The sequence below is a fragment of the Cebus imitator genome, unplaced genomic scaffold (assembly GCF_001604975.1).
Source record: "Cebus imitator isolate Cc_AM_T3 unplaced genomic scaffold, Cebus_imitator-1.0 Scaffold2, whole genome shotgun sequence".
Classification (NCBI taxonomy): Eukaryota; Metazoa; Chordata; class Mammalia; order Primates; family Cebidae; genus Cebus; species Cebus imitator.
The window spans coordinates 6,391,227-6,410,135 of record NW_016107317.1 but is presented as its reverse complement, the minus strand read 5'-3'; the positions used below and the strand labels follow the sequence as shown (position 1 = coordinate 6,410,135).

The following is an 18,909-nucleotide window of genomic DNA, read 5'->3' as shown; positions in this document are numbered from 1 at the left end:
TCCGCAGCCCCAGCCGAGCCCCGACCCTTCCGGCCGCCCTCGCCTCACGCGCCGCCGTGGCCCCCGCCGCCCTCGCCTCACGCGCCGCCGTGGCCCCCGCCGCCCTCGCCTCACGCGCCGCCGTGGCCCCCGCCGCCCTCACCTCACGCGCCGCCGTGGCCTCCGCCGCCTAGCGCTGTTCCCGCCGAGCCGCGGCCTCCGACGTGCCGGAACTCCCAGACGGTAACTTTGAGAGTCGCGTCTCCGACCCGGGCTCTGTGGGCCTCATGCTTGTGGAGTTCTTCGCCCGCTGCTGTGGAAGCTGCTAGAGACTTGCCCTGAGCATGAAGCTGCAGCTACCTGATTAAAAGGAAGAGTCCCATTCGCAAAGCTTGATTGCACTGCAAACACTAACACCTGTAGTAAATATGGAGTCAGTGGCTATCCAACCCTGAAGACAGAGATGGTGAAGAAGCAGGTGCTTATGATGGACCTAGGACTGCTGATGGAGTTGGCAGCCACCTGAAGAAGCAGGCAGGCCCAGCTTCAGTGCCTCTCAAGACTGAGGAAGAATTTAAGAAATTCGTTAGTGATAAAGATGTCTCCGTTGTAGGTTTTTTCAAGGTTTCATTCAGTGAAGCTCACTCTTGAGTTCCCAAAAGCAGCCAGCAACTGGAGGGATAACTATCAATTTGCACAAAGGAATGTTGGGTCTCTGGTGAATGAGTATGATGATGACGGAGAGGGTATCTCCTTATTTCGTCCTTGACATCTGACTAACAAGTTTGAGGACAAGACTGCGGCTTATACAGAGCAGAAAATGACCAGTGGCAAAATTAAAAAGTTTACCCAGGAAAACATTTTTGGTATTTGCCCTTACATGACAGAAGACAATAAAGATTTGATTCTGGGCAAGGACTTACTGCTTACTATGATGTGGACTGTGAAAAGAATGCGAAAGGTTCCGACTGCTGGAGAAACAGGGTAATGATGGTGGCAAAGAAATTCCCGGATGCTGGGCACAAACTCAAGTTTGCTGTAGCTAGCTGCAAAACCTTTAGCCATGAACTTTCTGATTTTGGCTTGGAAAGCGCTGCTGGAGAGATTCCTGTTGTTGCCATCAGAACTGCTAAAAGAGAGAAGTTTGTCATGCAGGGAGAGTTCTCGCATTTTGGCAGGGCTCTGGAGAGGTTCCTGCAGGATTAATTTGATGGCAATCTGAAGAGACACCTGAAGTCTGAACTGATCCCAGAGAGCAATGATGGTCCTGTAAAGGTAGTGGTAGCAGAGAATTTTGATGAAATAGTGAATAATGAAGATAAAGATGTGCTGATTGAATTTTATGCTCCTTGGTGTGGTCACTGTAAGAATCTGGAGCCTAAGTATAAAGAACTTGGAGAGATGCTCAGCAAAGACCCAAATATTGTCATAGCCAAGATGGATGCCACAACCAATGACGTGCCTTCTCCACATGAATAAAGTTTAAGTCATGCCTCTGGGTGGAAGAAATCCAGTGACAGTAAATTGATTGGTGGTGAATAGGGTGAAAAACTATAGAGTTTCTTCCAACAATTGAATTTAACAATTTCAGAAATTTATGTTTTGGTTTTCTGATAGAAGATAACATAGCATTCTGCTGAAATATACCAATTCCCTCAATAAGTAAGATTATGAGTAGGCATATAGCTATATATAATTTAAATTTAAAAAGCCTATTACAGATATACCTAAATCTCACATTAATTGATGAGGTTGATTTATTTGATTATTGTTCTTATAAAATACATTAAAATATTGCTTTTCACTGTAGGCACACAATTAAAACAAATGTAAACATGTTTAATTTTAAATATATTAAAATTATTTAATAAATGTCTTTTATTATTTTGCACATCAAATTTCATGCCATCAGCACTCCTTTGAATGACAAAGATTATGGAAAACAATGAAATCAAAGGTAGAAAATAAACAACACAAAAGACTAATTCTTATTTCTTTTTCTGGGTCCCTAATACCCTGTGCTATTTTTGACAACAAAGATGCCTTGCTTTTACAATTCAGAGGCCCAGAAGTGAAAAAAATACAAGTAGTTAATGAATAATGCATATGTTCATAGCAATGGTCAAATTATACTGTTTCCTAATGGATACCATTTTTCTTCATTGAGTGGGACACTACAGAGTTGGATGTTAATTGCTCCCACAAATACAGTTTTGCTCTTCACAATAAGCATTAAGACATGTCCTTGGAGCTCTGTGACTTCATCGTATACTACCTAAAAAGGGAGAAAATAATGAACATATAAATCAGAAATGCTTAAATACGTGTTTTGATTATGGCTTTTTTTCTATTTGAGACAGAGTTTTGCTCTTGTTGCCCAGGCTGGAGTGCAATGGTGCAATCTCGGCTCACCACAACCTCCACTTCCCGGGTTCAAGTGATTCTCCTGCCTCAGCCTCTCGAGTACAAAAAAATTTGGCTGCTAATACCTTGTGCCCCTAGGTCAATGTTAGACTGTTTTATTGCTAACTTTTATTGTGAAAAGCTAAAGGTTCTACTAACATAATAGAGCTTAATGACAGACTATTTCTGTAAGAATCCTAGAATTTACTGATTCCACTAAGAATTGCCCACTCTATATTTAGAAAGATGGTAAATTACTCTCTAGAAAGAAATTTAAATATTTTTCACCTTTTATACTCCGTAAATATGTACAACTATTATGTATTCATAAAAATAAAATGAGAACATCATTTTTCAGTGTTGAAGGTTAATAAGGAAAAGCAGACCAATTTCTTTTTTTTTCAATTTTAGATTCAGAGGAATAGATGCCCATACGTTCCATGGGCATGTTGCGTATTGCTGCAGTTTGGGCTTCTAATGATCACGTTGCCCAAGTAGTGAACATAGCACCCAACAGGTAGTTTTTCCACTCTTGGTCTCCTTCTTCCCTTTTCCCTCTTTTGGAATCCCCAGTGTTTATGGTTCTCACCTTTGTGACCATGAGACAGACCAATTTCCATGATTTCCCTGTGCTACTTAAATGCAGCACAATTATATTTTCTTGTACATGTGCAGAAATTATTCTATGGTTACTTTTATTTATTTAAAATTACTTATTTTTTAATTGTGGAAATACATGTTCATTAAAAAAATCTGAATGAAACTAAAAATATGCCAGGAAGGAAGAAAATAATTGGAATTTTCACCATTGGGAGATAACTACAGTTAACATTTTTATGTTCTTTTTGTTTTCTATATATAATCACTTATTCAGAATCTGACTTGTAATTATGCTGTATATACAGTTTCATGTCTTGTTCTTTTTTTGTGACTTTTTTTTTCAAGAGGGATCTGTTCCGCTGTCCTTTTATAAAGTCCAGGAAGTAAGTTACAGGTCCAACCTGCAGTGGTAAAGTGATGTACGGGCATAGTACTGCAAAGAAATTAGTTATTTATCATGAAAGGAGGAGATTGCTGAGTGGAAATCTGGCATGGTTACCAGGGAAATGTCTTAGAACACATTTAGAAAAGGAATTTCATATGCTGCTACGATCTTGCTTGCTTTTTACAGCCAAGTCACAAGATAGAAACTTTCTCAATATATGCCGAAAAGAAGCAGAGGAGACAAGTTGAGAGGGCAGCCCCCCGTGTGCATGGATATAGTTTCCAGTGCTTTGCACAGCATAGGCCTACCTTTCATTATGTTATCAATGAAATTCAGTTCCAGATCAATCTGCTAGCTGTTCCAAACAATGATTCACTTACCAAGTAAATAATACCTCAATCAAGGGGCTTGAAACGCAATATAATATGTGAATGTGGTCTACCTGATCCATGTGAGTGCTCTTGGCTACCTCTTCTTCCAGAATTTTACTCTCATTCTATACAGGAGATTCAGTTTTAGTTTTCTAGTATTGCTCACTCCATTATTTCATTTCATCTATTGAGTTCTCCTGGGACAATAAATGATTTTAAGAGTTGCTTTAAAAATAATCTCAGAGCCCTACCACTGTAATTCATGTTTTTTAACAACTGGGCATCCAGTGCTGCCTGTAAATGGTTCCAGGACTTCAGAGTGAACCCCTTTTCCTTTTCTCTAAGTGACTATTTTGAACTGTCTGAACTATTCTCCATTTTTCTTCCTATATCATGTTCAGCTGATGAACTCCTCTCTTATTTTAAAGATGAAACAGATAAAGGAACCCTCAAAGTGTGACTGTATATAATGTAGACAAACGGGAAGTCTGGCTAAGGACTCGGAATTGTATGAATAAGGCCTAAATTGTAAATTTTTAAAAAACATATCAATAATTTATATTTTCATGAATCTGTTGTCAACTGTGTGTTTTCTCATTTGCATAATGATGATAATATTCTTACCTTTTAGCATTGTAGGGAGGAAGAAATGAGATAATGAATATAAGCCTTACTACAAAGCCTGGAACATATTAGACACCAATAAATTATAGCTGTAAAAGATCCATCAAATACACAAAAAGGAACAGTTGTTTCTTAGTATTTTGCTTCAGTTGACTAGAGAAATCCCTTCCAGACAGAATTCAGTCTCCCAGGTATTTAGCAAGCTGAAAGCATCAAGAAATGACTTTAGGAATTAATTGCTTTCCTGGTTAAAATACTAACATTTGAACTTCCCAAGTTTTTTATTACTTAATAGATTCTTTTTCCCTCTGCTTCATTAAGAAAAGTTATTTTCTTAAAAGTGACTGAAGTTTTATAAACCTGTAATCATTGTACATTATAGATGACAAATAACTATTTTAATTGCTTTGGGGCATCCATAATGTTGTTAAAAAGTAAGCACTCTTTTTAACTGAGCAATGAATAATTAGCAGCCAATGTCAGCAAAGTACAGAGATGATTATATTCTTGAGACTTTTTCATTAAATGATTTAATATATACTCTGCATACTCAGAACCAAAAAAATGGTTCTGGTACATACTAGAACCAAAAATGAATAGCTCTTTTAATTTCTCTTTATAAAAACTTTACCTATGGGCCCGAGCTGAGTCTTTACTACCCTCTGACAAATACTGAATGTGTGGTTTTGGAATTACTACATTTAATAGAAAACACTTAAGGTAATTAATATCTATTAACATATACTTAACATTCCAAGCATTCACTGAACATTAGTTGACACAAGGGTCAACTGGATATTAAGGAGAAAGGAGGATAGGAATAACATAGTAAATAATTCTAAAGTGTATTTTCATGATTGAAATGAGAGAACAGTAACAGAAACTGGTGTTTCCCGTCCTTGTGGGAAGCGGTAGAGGAGGAAGGATGATGAAAGAAATAGTTCATAAGTGAGAACAGGAATGCTCTGTGGGTGGAGACAGGTAGGAATAACACAGCATAGTGTAGTACGGTAAACATGAGCTTTGGAATCAGACAGTTCTGGGCTTGACATCTAGTTGTGTGACCTCTGGGCCTCAATGTCTTCACTTACAAATACAATTTTCATCATGATAAAATAGCAATAAGATTATGATACAGATAACAATAACTATTGCTCGCTGAGTGTGCCATATACTTGGCATTGTGCTAAGTAATCACTGTATATTCTGCAGGAGATTTTAAGGCCTGCGAAATGCATAGAATGTTCCTGTTCTGTCCTTAATATTTTCCCTTTATACCTTACAATAGTATAATATATAAGAAAAGGTTACAATATAAAAAATACATTGATTATAAGCATGTAATTCTCTCATCGTATAGAAATTCTATATTTCTAAAGAATCATGTGAAAAATGATGGTTTTTAACAAGAAGGCAACAGTAGTAGCATGGAAAGAGGCTTTGGAGCCCAGAATCCCAGCTCTGCTTCTTCAAGCTACATAGCAGTTCCCTAAATTCACACCCCCAGCCCTAGCCCCACCTTGAGCCCAGCCATGCCTATCACTGGGGTTTGTACATGACAGGGGTTTTCAGGGAGACTGCTGACGAAGCCTATTGGGGCTCACTCTGCGAAGTGTCAAATAGACAAGCTTGGCCCTGCATCAAAGCCTTAGTATGTGAAGGGCAGAGACTCTGTCACTTGGCTGTGTCCCTGACCCAACCTCTCTCATCTCTGGATATTAAGAAGAAAGGAGGGTAGAAATAAAAATAAAAAGAACTGTTTTCACAAAAGGCTTTGTAAGTCATGGGTATGCAACATAATATCTTCTTTGTACTCCTCTAAGAGATTTGTATAAAGAGGAGAGAGGTTATCCTCTCCCACTTCACAGAACGGTGCATGGCTTTTACAATTTGAAAAATACCAGCTGTGGTGAGTGCTCAATGCAGCAGTACTCAATGAGGTGGTGGAAGTGGAGGAAAAGTTTAAAACGAGGTAGATGCCATGTGATAACTCACTGGGCTCTCTAGTAAACACTGGGCTTACTAGTAAAGACATCTAGTAAGGTGTTCCTGAGGTTGCCCACAAGTGATTGAGAAGTTTGGCACGAAGATGTGGTCCTACATCACAACTGAGGGCAAGTGAAAGTAAAATCAGAGTTAAAATCTAGTGTGCTTCTTTGCATTTATTATAAATACTCTTGTGTTGATACAGACACAGAGTGAAAAAAAATTAAACATTGTGGACTTTTTTTCCTTTTGGCTCTCTGAATTCAGCCAGCTTCTTTGCCAGAGTTGTTTATATGATGTAGAAACCTCTTACTGTTCTAATGACTACTACTAGAATTATCACTTACACACACTACTTCAGATTTCTGCTTGATTGGACTACGTTCTGATTGGAATTGGCTATGCATGGACTGTGGTTTTTGAAGCAATTTAAAATGTGTCCAAAGTATAAAGTGTCTATTCATGCGACAAGTACAGATCAATTGAAAAAGATTTGTAGTGATTTTTAATCAGTGGGCTATGGATGTTTGAGGACCTAGATTATTGCAAGCTGTCAGAAAAGTTATGTGCACACCAAGAATTATAAAATAATCTTCCATGAATATCTATTTACTACTGTTTTCTTATCATACATAAGGCTTGAAATAAATAAAACACGAGTTTATTTAAATTATTCTGAATTGTTAGTGGTTTCTTGTTATTATATGTTTCCTTATATTAAAACTGCTCACGTCTAGCACAGGGTCTGAGAAGTTTCTTGATAGTGAGGTATGGATACTTGTATTCAAAGAGTATGAAAAGAAACAGTGATATGTTTTGGGGAGGTGTACTCTTCTCACTGTTGACATCATGACAAATAATAAAGTGTCAAAATATCTTTCCTTACTAATTTAGAGAATCTTTTTCTTGCTATATATGCAGTATATACATGTATTTACATTTTATACACACACACCACACACACACGTGCACACACACAGTGTCACTTATAAAACTACTCCAAATATTTATATATTTATTACACATCTTTTTAGAGGTAACTAAGTGTTAAAAGTATTAAAAAGGGTAAGACATTTATCCCAGCTTGAAGAAGTTTGTGATATACTAGAAGAAAAAACGTGAGGACTAAATAAAAGATGGTAAGTGTGGTGTGACAGTCCATGAGATGAGAGTGCTCACAGAGTCCATATCTGAGGTCAGTCTCAAAGCAGGCAGAGAAGAGCAGAGAGAGGTGAGTGGTGGCATGAGTGCTATCACAAAACCCTAAAGTACATTCAGGGAATGATAAGCTGTCTGATGCGATCTGAAAATATGGCTAAGTATGGGGCAACAAAAAGTGTATAAGCACACAAATATTCCCAAATGATTTTTGACAAAGGTGCAAAAGAAATTTGGTGGAGGAACAATTGACTTTTCAACAAATAGTGCTGGAGTAATTGGTATCCATAATGGGGAAATAAAGAATCTTGACTTAAACATCACATTTTATTAAAAAATTTAACTCAAAATGAATAATGTACTTAAATGTAAAATGTAAAGCTATATAACTTTTAGAAAAAAATACAAGAGAAAATCTTTGAGACTCAGTGCTAGGTAAAGAGTTTCTTAGTATTGACACCAAAGGTACCATCTATAAAAGAAAAATGAATAGAGGAAAGCCTGGTCTAAAAGTGCCTATGTGACATTCAGATGGAGCTCTCCAGGAATCAGGTAGAAGTACAGATCAAAAGCTTGAGAGAGGTCGGGTGCAGTGGCTTACACCTGTAATCCCAGCATTTTGGGAGGCTGAGGTAGGCGGATCACCTGCGGTCAAGAGTTCTAGACCTGCTTGACCAATATGGCAAAACCCCGTCTCTACTAAAAACACAAAAATTAGCCAGGTGTGGTGGTGGGTGCTTGTAATCCCAGCTACTCTGAGTGGCTGAAGCAGGAGAATCACTTGAACTCGGGAGGTTGTGGTGAGGTGAGATTGTGCCACTGTACTCCAGCCTACTTGACACAGAGTGAGGAGCTCCATCTCAAAAAAAAAAAAAAAAAAGAAAAAAGAAGAGCTTGAGAGAGATGTCAGGGCTTTAGGAGTAAATTCAGATGCAACCTACCTACAGGTGATAAATAAAATTTCATGGATCCATAAGATAATTTTGAAAGCATGTATAGAAAGAGGAGATGAGGGTGGATCATGCGACTTCAATGAACGATAATATTTTAAGAGACAGAATAACAATGAAGGGAAATGAGAGAGTAGGTAGAGAAAATGGAAGAGAAATAAGAAAAGGTGCAACTCAAAAAGCAAAAGGGAAGTTTCAGGAAGGAGGGTGTGGTCAGTAGGGCTGCTGTAACTGATCCAGGCAGGAGAACGTGAGGGCTCTTTGGATTTTGCAGTTAAGAGTCTACTGATGCCCCTTGAATAAAGTACTATCAATAAAGGTCGGCATCTACATTGCAAAGCATTCAAGGGTGAAAGGGGGAGATGAAGGAAGAGCAGATCGTGTCGGTCAATTTTGTAAAAGTTTGGAGGTGATAGGGAGGGAAAGAAAATTGCTTAGTGAGGTTGGGTTGGGTAGTTTTTGGGTTTTGTTTTTGAATATTTCTGAATGAAGGATCCTGTTGGATGAGACAGCCATAAGAAAAGGAACACAAATAAGCAGCTGAGCAAGGTGCAGAGGAGATGGGAAAGGACGGAATCAAGAGAATAAATGTACGGGTTTGCCTTAGAAGTTAGGGAATTGAATGTTCAAATTGTACATTACAAATAAATTAGAGAGCTATTTATAATACACATTAACTTCCATTTGTATTCTGTATTTTTTGTTGTTTTAGTTTTTCAAAAGGGATTTTATGAGATTTACTTTTATACCCAAGGTAGTATATGCTAAAATTATTAGGTGAGGAAAATCAGGTAAAGGAGAATAAGGTTAGAGAAAATATGATGAAGTCAGGAATAATGTTAGTATGCAAAACAAGTCTTCGGCTCTTGCTGGAGGTTAGCCACAATTTGCAAATTGGTTTATAAGAGCTTTGAAAGCAGTATCTGTATTTTCCAGTGCCCAAAGCATCTAGAAGAGTGATCAGCATACTGCGACTATTTTGGAAAATATATTTCCTTTATGAAATAATGCTGCCAATTACTGCAAATTTTCCATATTTGGTTGTTAAGCTGAAAAATGGTAAGAAAAATACAAAATGACTGGACAAAAGATGACTCATACTTACAATTTCATTGTAAGTGGGGTCTGTACATTTTGGAACAGATTTTGTTTTCCTCCTACGAACTTCACTGGGATATGGTAAAAGATAAAATTCAACATGTGCACTGGGCGCAGAGCCATCTGGGAGATGCTGCAAAGGAAAATGGTTATAAATATTAATGCATGTTGCTATCAAAGAAAACAAATACAGAGCTACTAAATATCCAGAACAAAGGCAGCATCAGGATTTATTACAGTCACTTTGTTGATCAGAAAATAAAAGAAAATCAAAAGAAATTCATTAATGCTCAAAGATAATTCCAAACTACAGTTTAAAAGAGTAAAACTAGCCATCTTAAATTAAGTGTTGTGTCAGAGAACTATATTTAAAGTCCATTACACATAATTACATTAATTTTTTACTGTAAAACTTAAATTTGCATTTTGACAGATATGGTCAAGAGATAAATATTAGCCACAGGCAGAGACAAAAACTAAGTGCCTCAAGATGCTGTATGCCACTTTTGAAAATTAAACAATTCAAGTTCAACATATAAAATGAGAGGTAGCATTTAATAATAGGTATATGTACATTATACAGTATCACATTTTAAAACAAAATATAATTAAAATATTAATTAGAGCTATTACTTTAATATACTTACAAGATTTTTAAATGATTATAATAATTTTATCATCTAAATTATTCTAAATTATATTGGATAATCCCTTTTAAGTTGTGTTTTATGGTGCTCCAAAAGGTACCTAAGGAGTTGCCTGAATAGTAAGGGCAAATGAGTAGATCTCTGGACCTCCACTCCCCAATTCTTCCTTCACCTCTCCCCTCCTCGGCTGCCCAATCCTGACTTCAGAATTTGTTTCCTTCTTTTCTATCTTGCCTTCATATCTGTTATGGATATGTTATTTTCTAAATCAATCATGTGAAGAATGACTCCACTGTTTCAAAAATTTGGAAACCATCATACTTGAAAGAAATGGATTTTATCTTCGTGATCTTGACCAACTGTAGAGTAAATGGTACTAAAACTCTGAATGTCTAGTTTGATAAAATGAGAATAATTTGTATAATTTATATTTAAAGCAGATGATTTAAACGTAAAACTTGAGGAACTAAGTGCTTGTTTTGTTTACTAATTCTATTAAATCAGTAATTTTCAAGAAATACATTTTAATGCTCTGAAACACAGTGATATTCACATATGAAAAGGCAGTGTGCCCCCACCACGTAGCTCCATTAGCTTTAATTTTACATCTTTCTTCAGAACTCAAAAAAGCATGTTGGAAAGCCAGAAAATATGATATATATTATTATAGGACTAACTTTTATTCAGTCCTAAATTACATATTAAAATTATATCATTAGGGAACATGGGTTTTTATTATAATTATTAACAAATAAGATAAAATATATCTGGACACACCCGTTTGTCAATATGTTAAGAATGAGGACCTGTGCTTTAGTGGAGTGCGAGGTATACCTCTGCAATTTGATATCCTTCCCCAGGAGGGGGAGCACTGAAATCTATCAATGGTATAATGAAATATTCAGTGACACAGAAAGAAGTTGCTATTAATATTTGGGAGCAGATTTTTCTTTTTTTTTTTTTTTGGTGAGAAGAATGAAGTGGTAAAAGTGTTTTTGCTCTGTGTAACTCTCTGTCTTACCTGCCTTGGAACTTGAACTTGAGGATATCCTGCTTATAATCCCTGTATACTACAACTTAGTAGGTAAAACATGTTTCTGGAAATGGATTTTCTGATTGCAAATATGGGCCCCAAATTTGCCAGCTATGTGGCTTTAGGCAGATATGATGGTTAGTTTTGTATGTCAATATGGTTGGGTCATGGGATTCCCAGATATCTGGTTAAACATTATTTCTAGGTGTGTCCGTAAGGGTATTATGTGGCACAAGCACTGCATGAATGACCTAAAGCTTCTATGTGTGCACTGAAGGAGACCTTTATCTCCTGTACTGTAGGGGTGAGACTGCGTAACAACAAATCAGAATCTCATCTTGACGCTGGTTGGATTACAATGCAAGTTGAACTCCAAGTTTCACAAAGTGTCTACTGTTAAAGTGAAGCATTGAACAGATTCTGTAAGTTGAGATAGGTTGTACAGAAAGTCCTTGATCAAGTTTGGGACCTGGAGCTCCTAAATTCTGATGATCTTCTTTTCTAGTGGAAGTGGCCTCCTTGTCCCCAGTGGTATCTGCTTCTCCATTTCACTGTCACCCTCTGAGAGAATCAGCTCTGCACTGTCTGAGCAGACAGTAATGGCCTCCTCTGAGGAAGCTGCTATGCAAGACAATTTTAATTCTCCTGAGAACTCCCTACCTCTACCCCATGTCTCATCTCTCTCTGCTTCTAGCCCTATAACCAAGCTCAAGTCCCAGATGACCCCTAAAGTTGAGGTTCAAAGTGTGATCCATAAAGATGTGTGCTACACTCCAAAATAATTACTTGAGTTTTCTAATTCATGCAGACAGAAACTTGGGTAACAGGTGTAAGAATGGATAATAAGGGTGTGAAATTATGGTAAAAAGAACATAAAGTTGTATTAAGTTAATTTTTTTTGTTGTTCTGGCTCACTAAGCAGAGATTCTTCATTTAATGTTGAAGCTTGGGGAATCAGAAAGGGTTCTAACAGTTTGTTGGGTTGGCTGACACATGGACCAAAAGGTGGACAGGCTGGACCTGCCTTGATTTAATGTCGAGGAAGGGATTAAAAGCATAGGGAGAGTGGAATGTTAGCGTGGCTTCGTCATGTAAGACCTCCTCACCCACACTGACAGTAATCAGAAGATACAATTTTCAACACTGTGAGAAGTAAATTTGAGAGGGGAGGCCCAGCATCCTTGAAGAGCTCTGTGATCACTCTCCTCTGTGGACCAAGCCTCACAGTAGGAACTGCAGTCACTGAACTGGGAAACCTAAATTTAATGGAGGTAATTAGACTCCAGTTTGGCAGAGGCCGAGTTGCCTTGCTAAACTGCCAAGGTCAGGGTGGGCGTGGTTACCATAGCGGACAGCAGGGCTGAAGCAGCTATCAGAATGGTCTGATTCCTGCAGACCCGTGACATGGGCTAGCTTTTATGTGTTCCTTGAAGTCAAATCAATAGGAAGACTACTAAATTCTTACTTGAGTTTTTTGTAAGAAGAAAAAGAAAAAAAATCTAGGTCAAGTGAACAAAATCTAACCTGAATCATAAAAACAAGAGTCACAGCCTCTCAATTAATTCCTAAACTGAAGTCAGCTTACAGATCCAGAACCCCTTGAATGAAGGAGAGACTGGGTCCCCTTGAGGAAGGACTCTTAGACACTACCCAAAATTTATGTTGTTAATATTTCTCTAAAGGGACCTATGGGTTTTTACCAGGGTAACTGTGCCCTGGGGGAAAGGATATAATCAGATCTTTTGGGAACTACTGAACACTGGTTCTGAACTGACACTGAATTCAAGAGACTCAAAACATCACTGTGGACCACCAATCGGAACAGGGGGCTTATAGAGGTTGGGTGATCAATAGAATTTTAGATCATATCTGTCACACAGTGGGCCCAGTGGGTTCTCAAACCCAGTCTATGGTTACTTGTTCAATTCTGGAAGGCATAATTAGAATAGACTGGCAGCTAGCAGAGTCCTCACGTTGGTTTTCTGACCTGTGCAGTGAGGGCTATTATGGTGAAAAAGGTGAAGTGGGAGCCATTAGCATTGCCTCTATTTAGGAAAGTAATAAAGCAAAGTCATATTACTGGGGAGATTTCAGAGATTAGTACAACCATCAAGGACTTGAAAGACACAGGGCTTGGGGGTGAATCCCACTACATCCCCACTCAATTTGCCTATTTTGCCATATGGATGAATCTTGGAGAATGAGAGTGTATTATCATCAGCTTAACCAAGTGATAACTCCAATTCCAATTGCTGTACCAGATGTGGTTTTCACTGCTTAAGCAAATTGACACATCTCCTGATACCTGGTAGGCAGCTGTTAATCTGGCAAATGCTATTTTTATCAATACTTGTTAACAAAGACCACCAGAAGCAGTTTGCTTTCAGCTGACAAGACCAGCAATACACCTTCACTGTCCTACCTCAGGGGTACATCAACTCTGCAGCTCTATGTCATAATTTAATTCACATGATAACACACCAGTTCATTACACTGATGATATCATGCTAACTATAAACTTATTTGTGAGACTTGTGCATATCACAGGGTGGGAAATAAAGCTGACTAAACTTCAGAGGCCTTCAATCTCAGTCAAACTTTAAGAGGTTCAGTGGTGTGGAGCATGTTGATACATCCATTCTAAGATAAAGGATAAGCTGTTGCAGCTGGCTTCTCCTACAACCATGTAAGAGGCACAATGCCTAGTGGGCCTATGGGATTTTGGAGGCAACATACTCCTTATTTGGGTGTGTTAGCCTGGCTTGTTTGCTGAGTGACCTGCAAAGCTGCTTGTTTTGAGTGGGGCTCAGAGCAAGAGAAGGCTCTGCAACAGGTCCAAGCTGCTGTGCAAGCTGCTTTGCCACATGGGTTATACGATCCAGTAGATATAACAGTACTTAAAGTGTCAGTGGCAGAAAAGATGATGTTTGAAGCCTTTGGCAAGTCCTTATGGTGAATTTCAGCATGGGCCCTTAGGATTTTGGAGCAGAGGGCTGCTGTCCTATGCAGATAACCAATCTCCTTTTGAGAAATAACTCTTGACCTACTACTAGGCCTTAGTAGTGACTGAATGCTCAACTGTGGGCCACCATGTTGCCATGTGCCCTGAGCTGCCAATCACAAATTGAATGTTATCTCACTCATGAAGCGATGAAGGTGGGTGTGCATCACAATATTCCATCATCAAATGAAATTGTTATATGCATAATCAGGCGTGAACTGGCCTTGATGACATGGCACAATAAGTTACATGAAGAAGTGACCCAAGTGCCCACGGTTTCCATTGCTGCTGCACTGACTTCTTTCTTCCAGCCTGCACCCATGGCCTCATGAAGAGTTCCCTGTGGTCAGTTGACAGAAGAAGAGAAAGAAGAACAGGGCCTGGTTTACATATAGTTCTGCAAGATATGCAGGCACCACCTGAAAGTGAACAGCTATAGAACTACAGCTTCTTTCTGACACATCCCTAAAGGACAATGGTGAAGGATAATCCTCCCAGTGGGCAGAATTTCAAGCAGTGCACCTGCTTGTTCACTTTGCTTGGAAGGAGAAATGACCAGATGTGCAATTATACACTGATCCATGGGTTGCAGCCAATGGTTTGGCTGGGTGGTCAGGGGCTTAGAAAGAATGTGATTAGAAAATTGGTGACAAGAAGATTGGGGAGAAAGCATGTGGATTAGATCTCTCTAAATGGGCAAAAAATGTGAAGATATTCATGTCCCATGTGAATGCTCATGAAGGATGACCTCATGAGAGGATTTCATTAGCCTCTTTCCTTAGTCACCCCTGTCATTGCCCAGTGGTTTTATGGACAAAGTGGTCATGCTGGTAGGGATGGAGATTTTGCCTGAGCTCAGCAACATGGACTTTTATTCATCAAGATTGACCTGTCTACAGCCACTGCTGAGTGCCCAAAATGTCAACAGCAGAGACTGAGATGGCATCTGTCCCCATGCCAGTAAGCTATCTGATGGCAGGTTGATTACTTTGGACTGGTTCCATCATGAAAAGGTGGTATTTTTTTCTTACTGGAATAAATACTATGAATACAGATTTGCCTTCCTTGTGCAATGCTTTTGTCAGAACTACTGTCCATGCAATTGTAGAATGCCTTATCCATCACAGTATTCCACATGGTCATTGCTTATGATTATGGGACTCACATCACAGCAAAAAAGCATGGCAATGGGCCTATGTTCATGGACTTCACTTGTCTTACTATGTTCCCCACCTTCCTGAAGCATCTGGCCTCTACAAAATGATGAAATGGGCTTTAAAGACTTAGTTACAGTGCAAGCTAGGTGGTGATGTTTTGCTAGGTTGAAGCAGTATTCTCCAAAAGGCTATGTATGGTCTGAACCAGCATCCAATATATGGCACTGTTTATCTGATAGCCAAGATTCACAAGTACAGGAATAAAGGGGTGGAAATGGGAATGGCACCACACACTATTATGCCCAGTGGATTACAAGCAATTTTTTGTTTCCTGTTCCTACACCCTTATACTCTACTGGCCTAGAGGTCTTAGTTTCTCTAAACCGAATCATAAAACCAGAGAGGAATGTTTCCACTAGGAGACACGACAATGATTGCATGGAATTGATGTTAATACTTCTACTCAGCCACACTAGGCTCCTCACGCCTCTGAATCACCAGGCAAAAAGGGAGTTACAGTTCCGGCTATGGTGATTGATCCTGACTAACAAGAGCAAATTGGACTACTACTCCGCAATGGAATTAAGGAAGAGTACTTCTGGAATACAGGCAATCACTTAGGACAACTCTTAGTATTTCTATGCCCTGCAATTAAGGTCAACAGAATACTACAACAACCGACTCCAGGCAGGATTACTAATGGCCTAGACCTATCATGAAGGTTTGGGTCACCCCACCAGGTAAAGAAACATGAATATCAGAGGCATATGTTGAAGGCAAACAGAATAAAGGATGGAAGTAGGTAGTTATAAATACCAACTATGACAACATGACCAGTTACAGAGATGAATATTTTAAGTTTCATGAATATTTCCTCCTTATTTTGTAACAAACATTTAGTATGAGTGTATAGCAAATACCTTTGTTTTCTTTCCTCTTTTATTCTCTTATCATATAACAGGTGTTTATGTATCTGTTACTTTATTTTTGTGTTATTACAATATGCTTTGTATTATCACAGTATTTCAGTATTATTAATTTTACATCATAGTATTTAAACTGTGAAATATCAAGCAGAAGAGTAAACATCACTTGAAGACTTTACCTCTTTTTTTGAGGAAGGCGTTAGTATGTTTTTGGTTGTATGCAGCAGAGTTGTATCATGTTTGGCAGAATTATGACATTATTGTCTTTATTTGGAGAGTAAGTACTATTAAAAAGATATATATGAGTGCCAAGTTGACAAGGAGTGAACTTGTGATGGTTAATTTAATGTGTCAACTTGATTCATTCACAGGATGCCCAGATATCAGGTTAAATATTATTTCAAATATCAGGTTAAACACAGTGTGCGTCTGTGAGGGGGCTTCCAAAAGAGATCAGCATTTGAATCCAGAGACTCAGTAAAGTAGATTGCCATTCCCAGGGTAGGTAGGCATTACCTAATGCATCAAAGCCTGAATAGAATAAAAAAGTGAGAAAAAGATAATTTGTTCTCTCTTCCTGTTTCAGCTGGGACATCAGTCTTTTCTGGTCCTTGGACTGGGACTCATACCATTTGTACTCCTGGTTCTTAGGCCTTCAGACTTTGCCTGAATCTATACCACCAGTTTTTGTGGATCTACAGTTTGTGAACCAGCTGATTGTGAGAATTCTCCATCTCCATAACCCCAAAAGGCAATTTCTCACACTCAATCTCTTTATGTCTATATTGATGTTTATGACTATGTCCATATCTATATCTATTTTCTATATCTTTATCTGTATCTATATCTATACTTACTATTGGTTCTGTTTTTCTGGTGAACTCTAATACAGACGGTATCTTAACTTTTCAGTGGATGTTTCCTCATCTGCTAAATGGGGATAAAAATAATCACGCCAGTTAGAATGGTGATCATTAAAAAATCTGGAGACAACAGATGCTGGAGAGGATGTGGAGAAGTAGGAACACTTTTACACTCTTGGTGGGAGTGTAAATTAGTTCAGCCATTGTGGAAGACAGTGTGGCAATTCCTTGAGGATCTGGAAATATAAATTCCATTTGACCCAACAATCCTGTTACTGGGTACATACCCAAAGGATTATAAATCATTCTATTATAAAGACGCATGCATATATATGTTCATTGTGGCACTGTTTACAATAGCAAAGACCTAGAAATGACCCAAATGCCCATCAATGATAGACTGGACAAGGAAAATGTGGCACATATATACCATGGAATACTATGCAGCCATAAAAAATGATGAGTTTGTGTCCTTTGTAGGGACATGGATGAACCTGGAAACCATCATTCTCAGCAAACTGACACAAAAACAAACAGAAAATCAAACACTGCGTGTTCTCACTTATAGGTGGTGTTGAACAATGAGAACACATGGACACGGTGGGGGTGCATCACACACTGGCATCTGTTGGGTGGGACTAGGGGAGGGATGGTGGGGGGTGGGGAGGTTGGGGAGAAAAGCCAGATATAGGTAACAGGGGGATGGGGCAGGAAACCACCTTGCCATATAGGTACCTATGCAAAAACCCTGCATGATCTGCACATGTACCCCAGAATCTAAAGTAAAATAAAAAAATAATAAAATACAGAAATAGACACATGAGCTACTGAACATCTATAAAAAAATTATGCCTATCTCATAGGATTTTAAGGGTTAAATAATATACCATGTAATATGAGGACAGTGCTTGAAACAGTAAGATTGAATAAACATTGATATTATTTTCATTTCCTAGGAATTAAACATGAATATACTATGTGCAGTACAGTATATTCATTGACTGGAACTGATTGGATAAGGTATCTCCGATGTATTATGACATTTATGTAAAGCAGAGTTTCTCAATCTTGGCACTATTGAAACTTTGGGACAGATAATTTTTTAAATTCTTTGTTGCAGGGCTGTTCTGTGCACTGTAGGATGTTTTCATAGTATCCTTGTCCTCTACCTACTAGATGCCAGTACCATCATCCTCCCAGTTGTGACAACTGAAAATGTATTCAAATATTGTTAAATGCCATCCAGGATACAAAACTGACCCCAATGGAGAACCACTGATGCAGATGACTTCCAAATAAGAATCTCTAGTTGATCCCTGGGATCCCAGCCTAAAGATCTGTGACTATTTCCATCTGGATGTCTTCTTGGCATTTTTACAATCAAACTTCAACCCGAATCTATTTCTATTCCTCCTCACTGTTCCAAAACAAATTTTCCCAACAAATTAGACTTTTGTTAGTACTACTCAGTTTTCCTGGTGCCTCCCTCATCCTTGATTTTCAAATTCACTGTGTATCCATATCAAACACCTTACTTTTTGCTTTGGTTCATCTGCCACCACACATCTTTATGCCCTGACTTATTATAATTGAATTTTACCTACTTTGTAATCTTCTAATTTTCCTACACTTTTCTTTCATTCATTCTGTATACCACTGGTATACTGAATGCTTTGATAAGATTGCTTTGATCCCGTCACTTTCCTTCTCTAAACATTCAAGGATTTC

The 18,909-nt window shown here is 38.4% G+C and overlaps 1 protein-coding gene and 1 pseudogene across 2 annotated transcripts in view; one reads left to right on the top strand and one right to left on the bottom strand.

Moving 5' to 3' along the window:
* The first annotated feature begins 179 nt into the window (after nt 1-179).
* On the top strand, nt 180-1,458 carry LOC108303652 (annotated as a pseudogene). Its single transcript, XR_001824936.1, has one exon. The product of XR_001824936.1 is annotated as a protein disulfide-isomerase A3-like (transcript).
* Nucleotides 1,459-1,817: 359 nt separating this feature from the next.
* Nucleotides 1,818-18,909, bottom strand: part of PIK3C2G (phosphatidylinositol-4-phosphate 3-kinase catalytic subunit type 2 gamma) — a 395,898-nt gene continuing 378,806 nt past the window's right edge. The window contains exons 32-33 of the mRNA XM_017528884.2: nt 9,562-9,687; nt 1,818-2,254 (exon numbers count right to left, since the gene is read on the bottom strand). Of these exons, the coding sequence (XP_017384373.1) occupies nt 2,102-2,254; nt 9,562-9,687 (279 nt within the window). The 3' untranslated portion in view covers nt 1,818-2,101. The remainder of the gene's footprint in view (nt 2,255-9,561; nt 9,688-18,909) is intronic.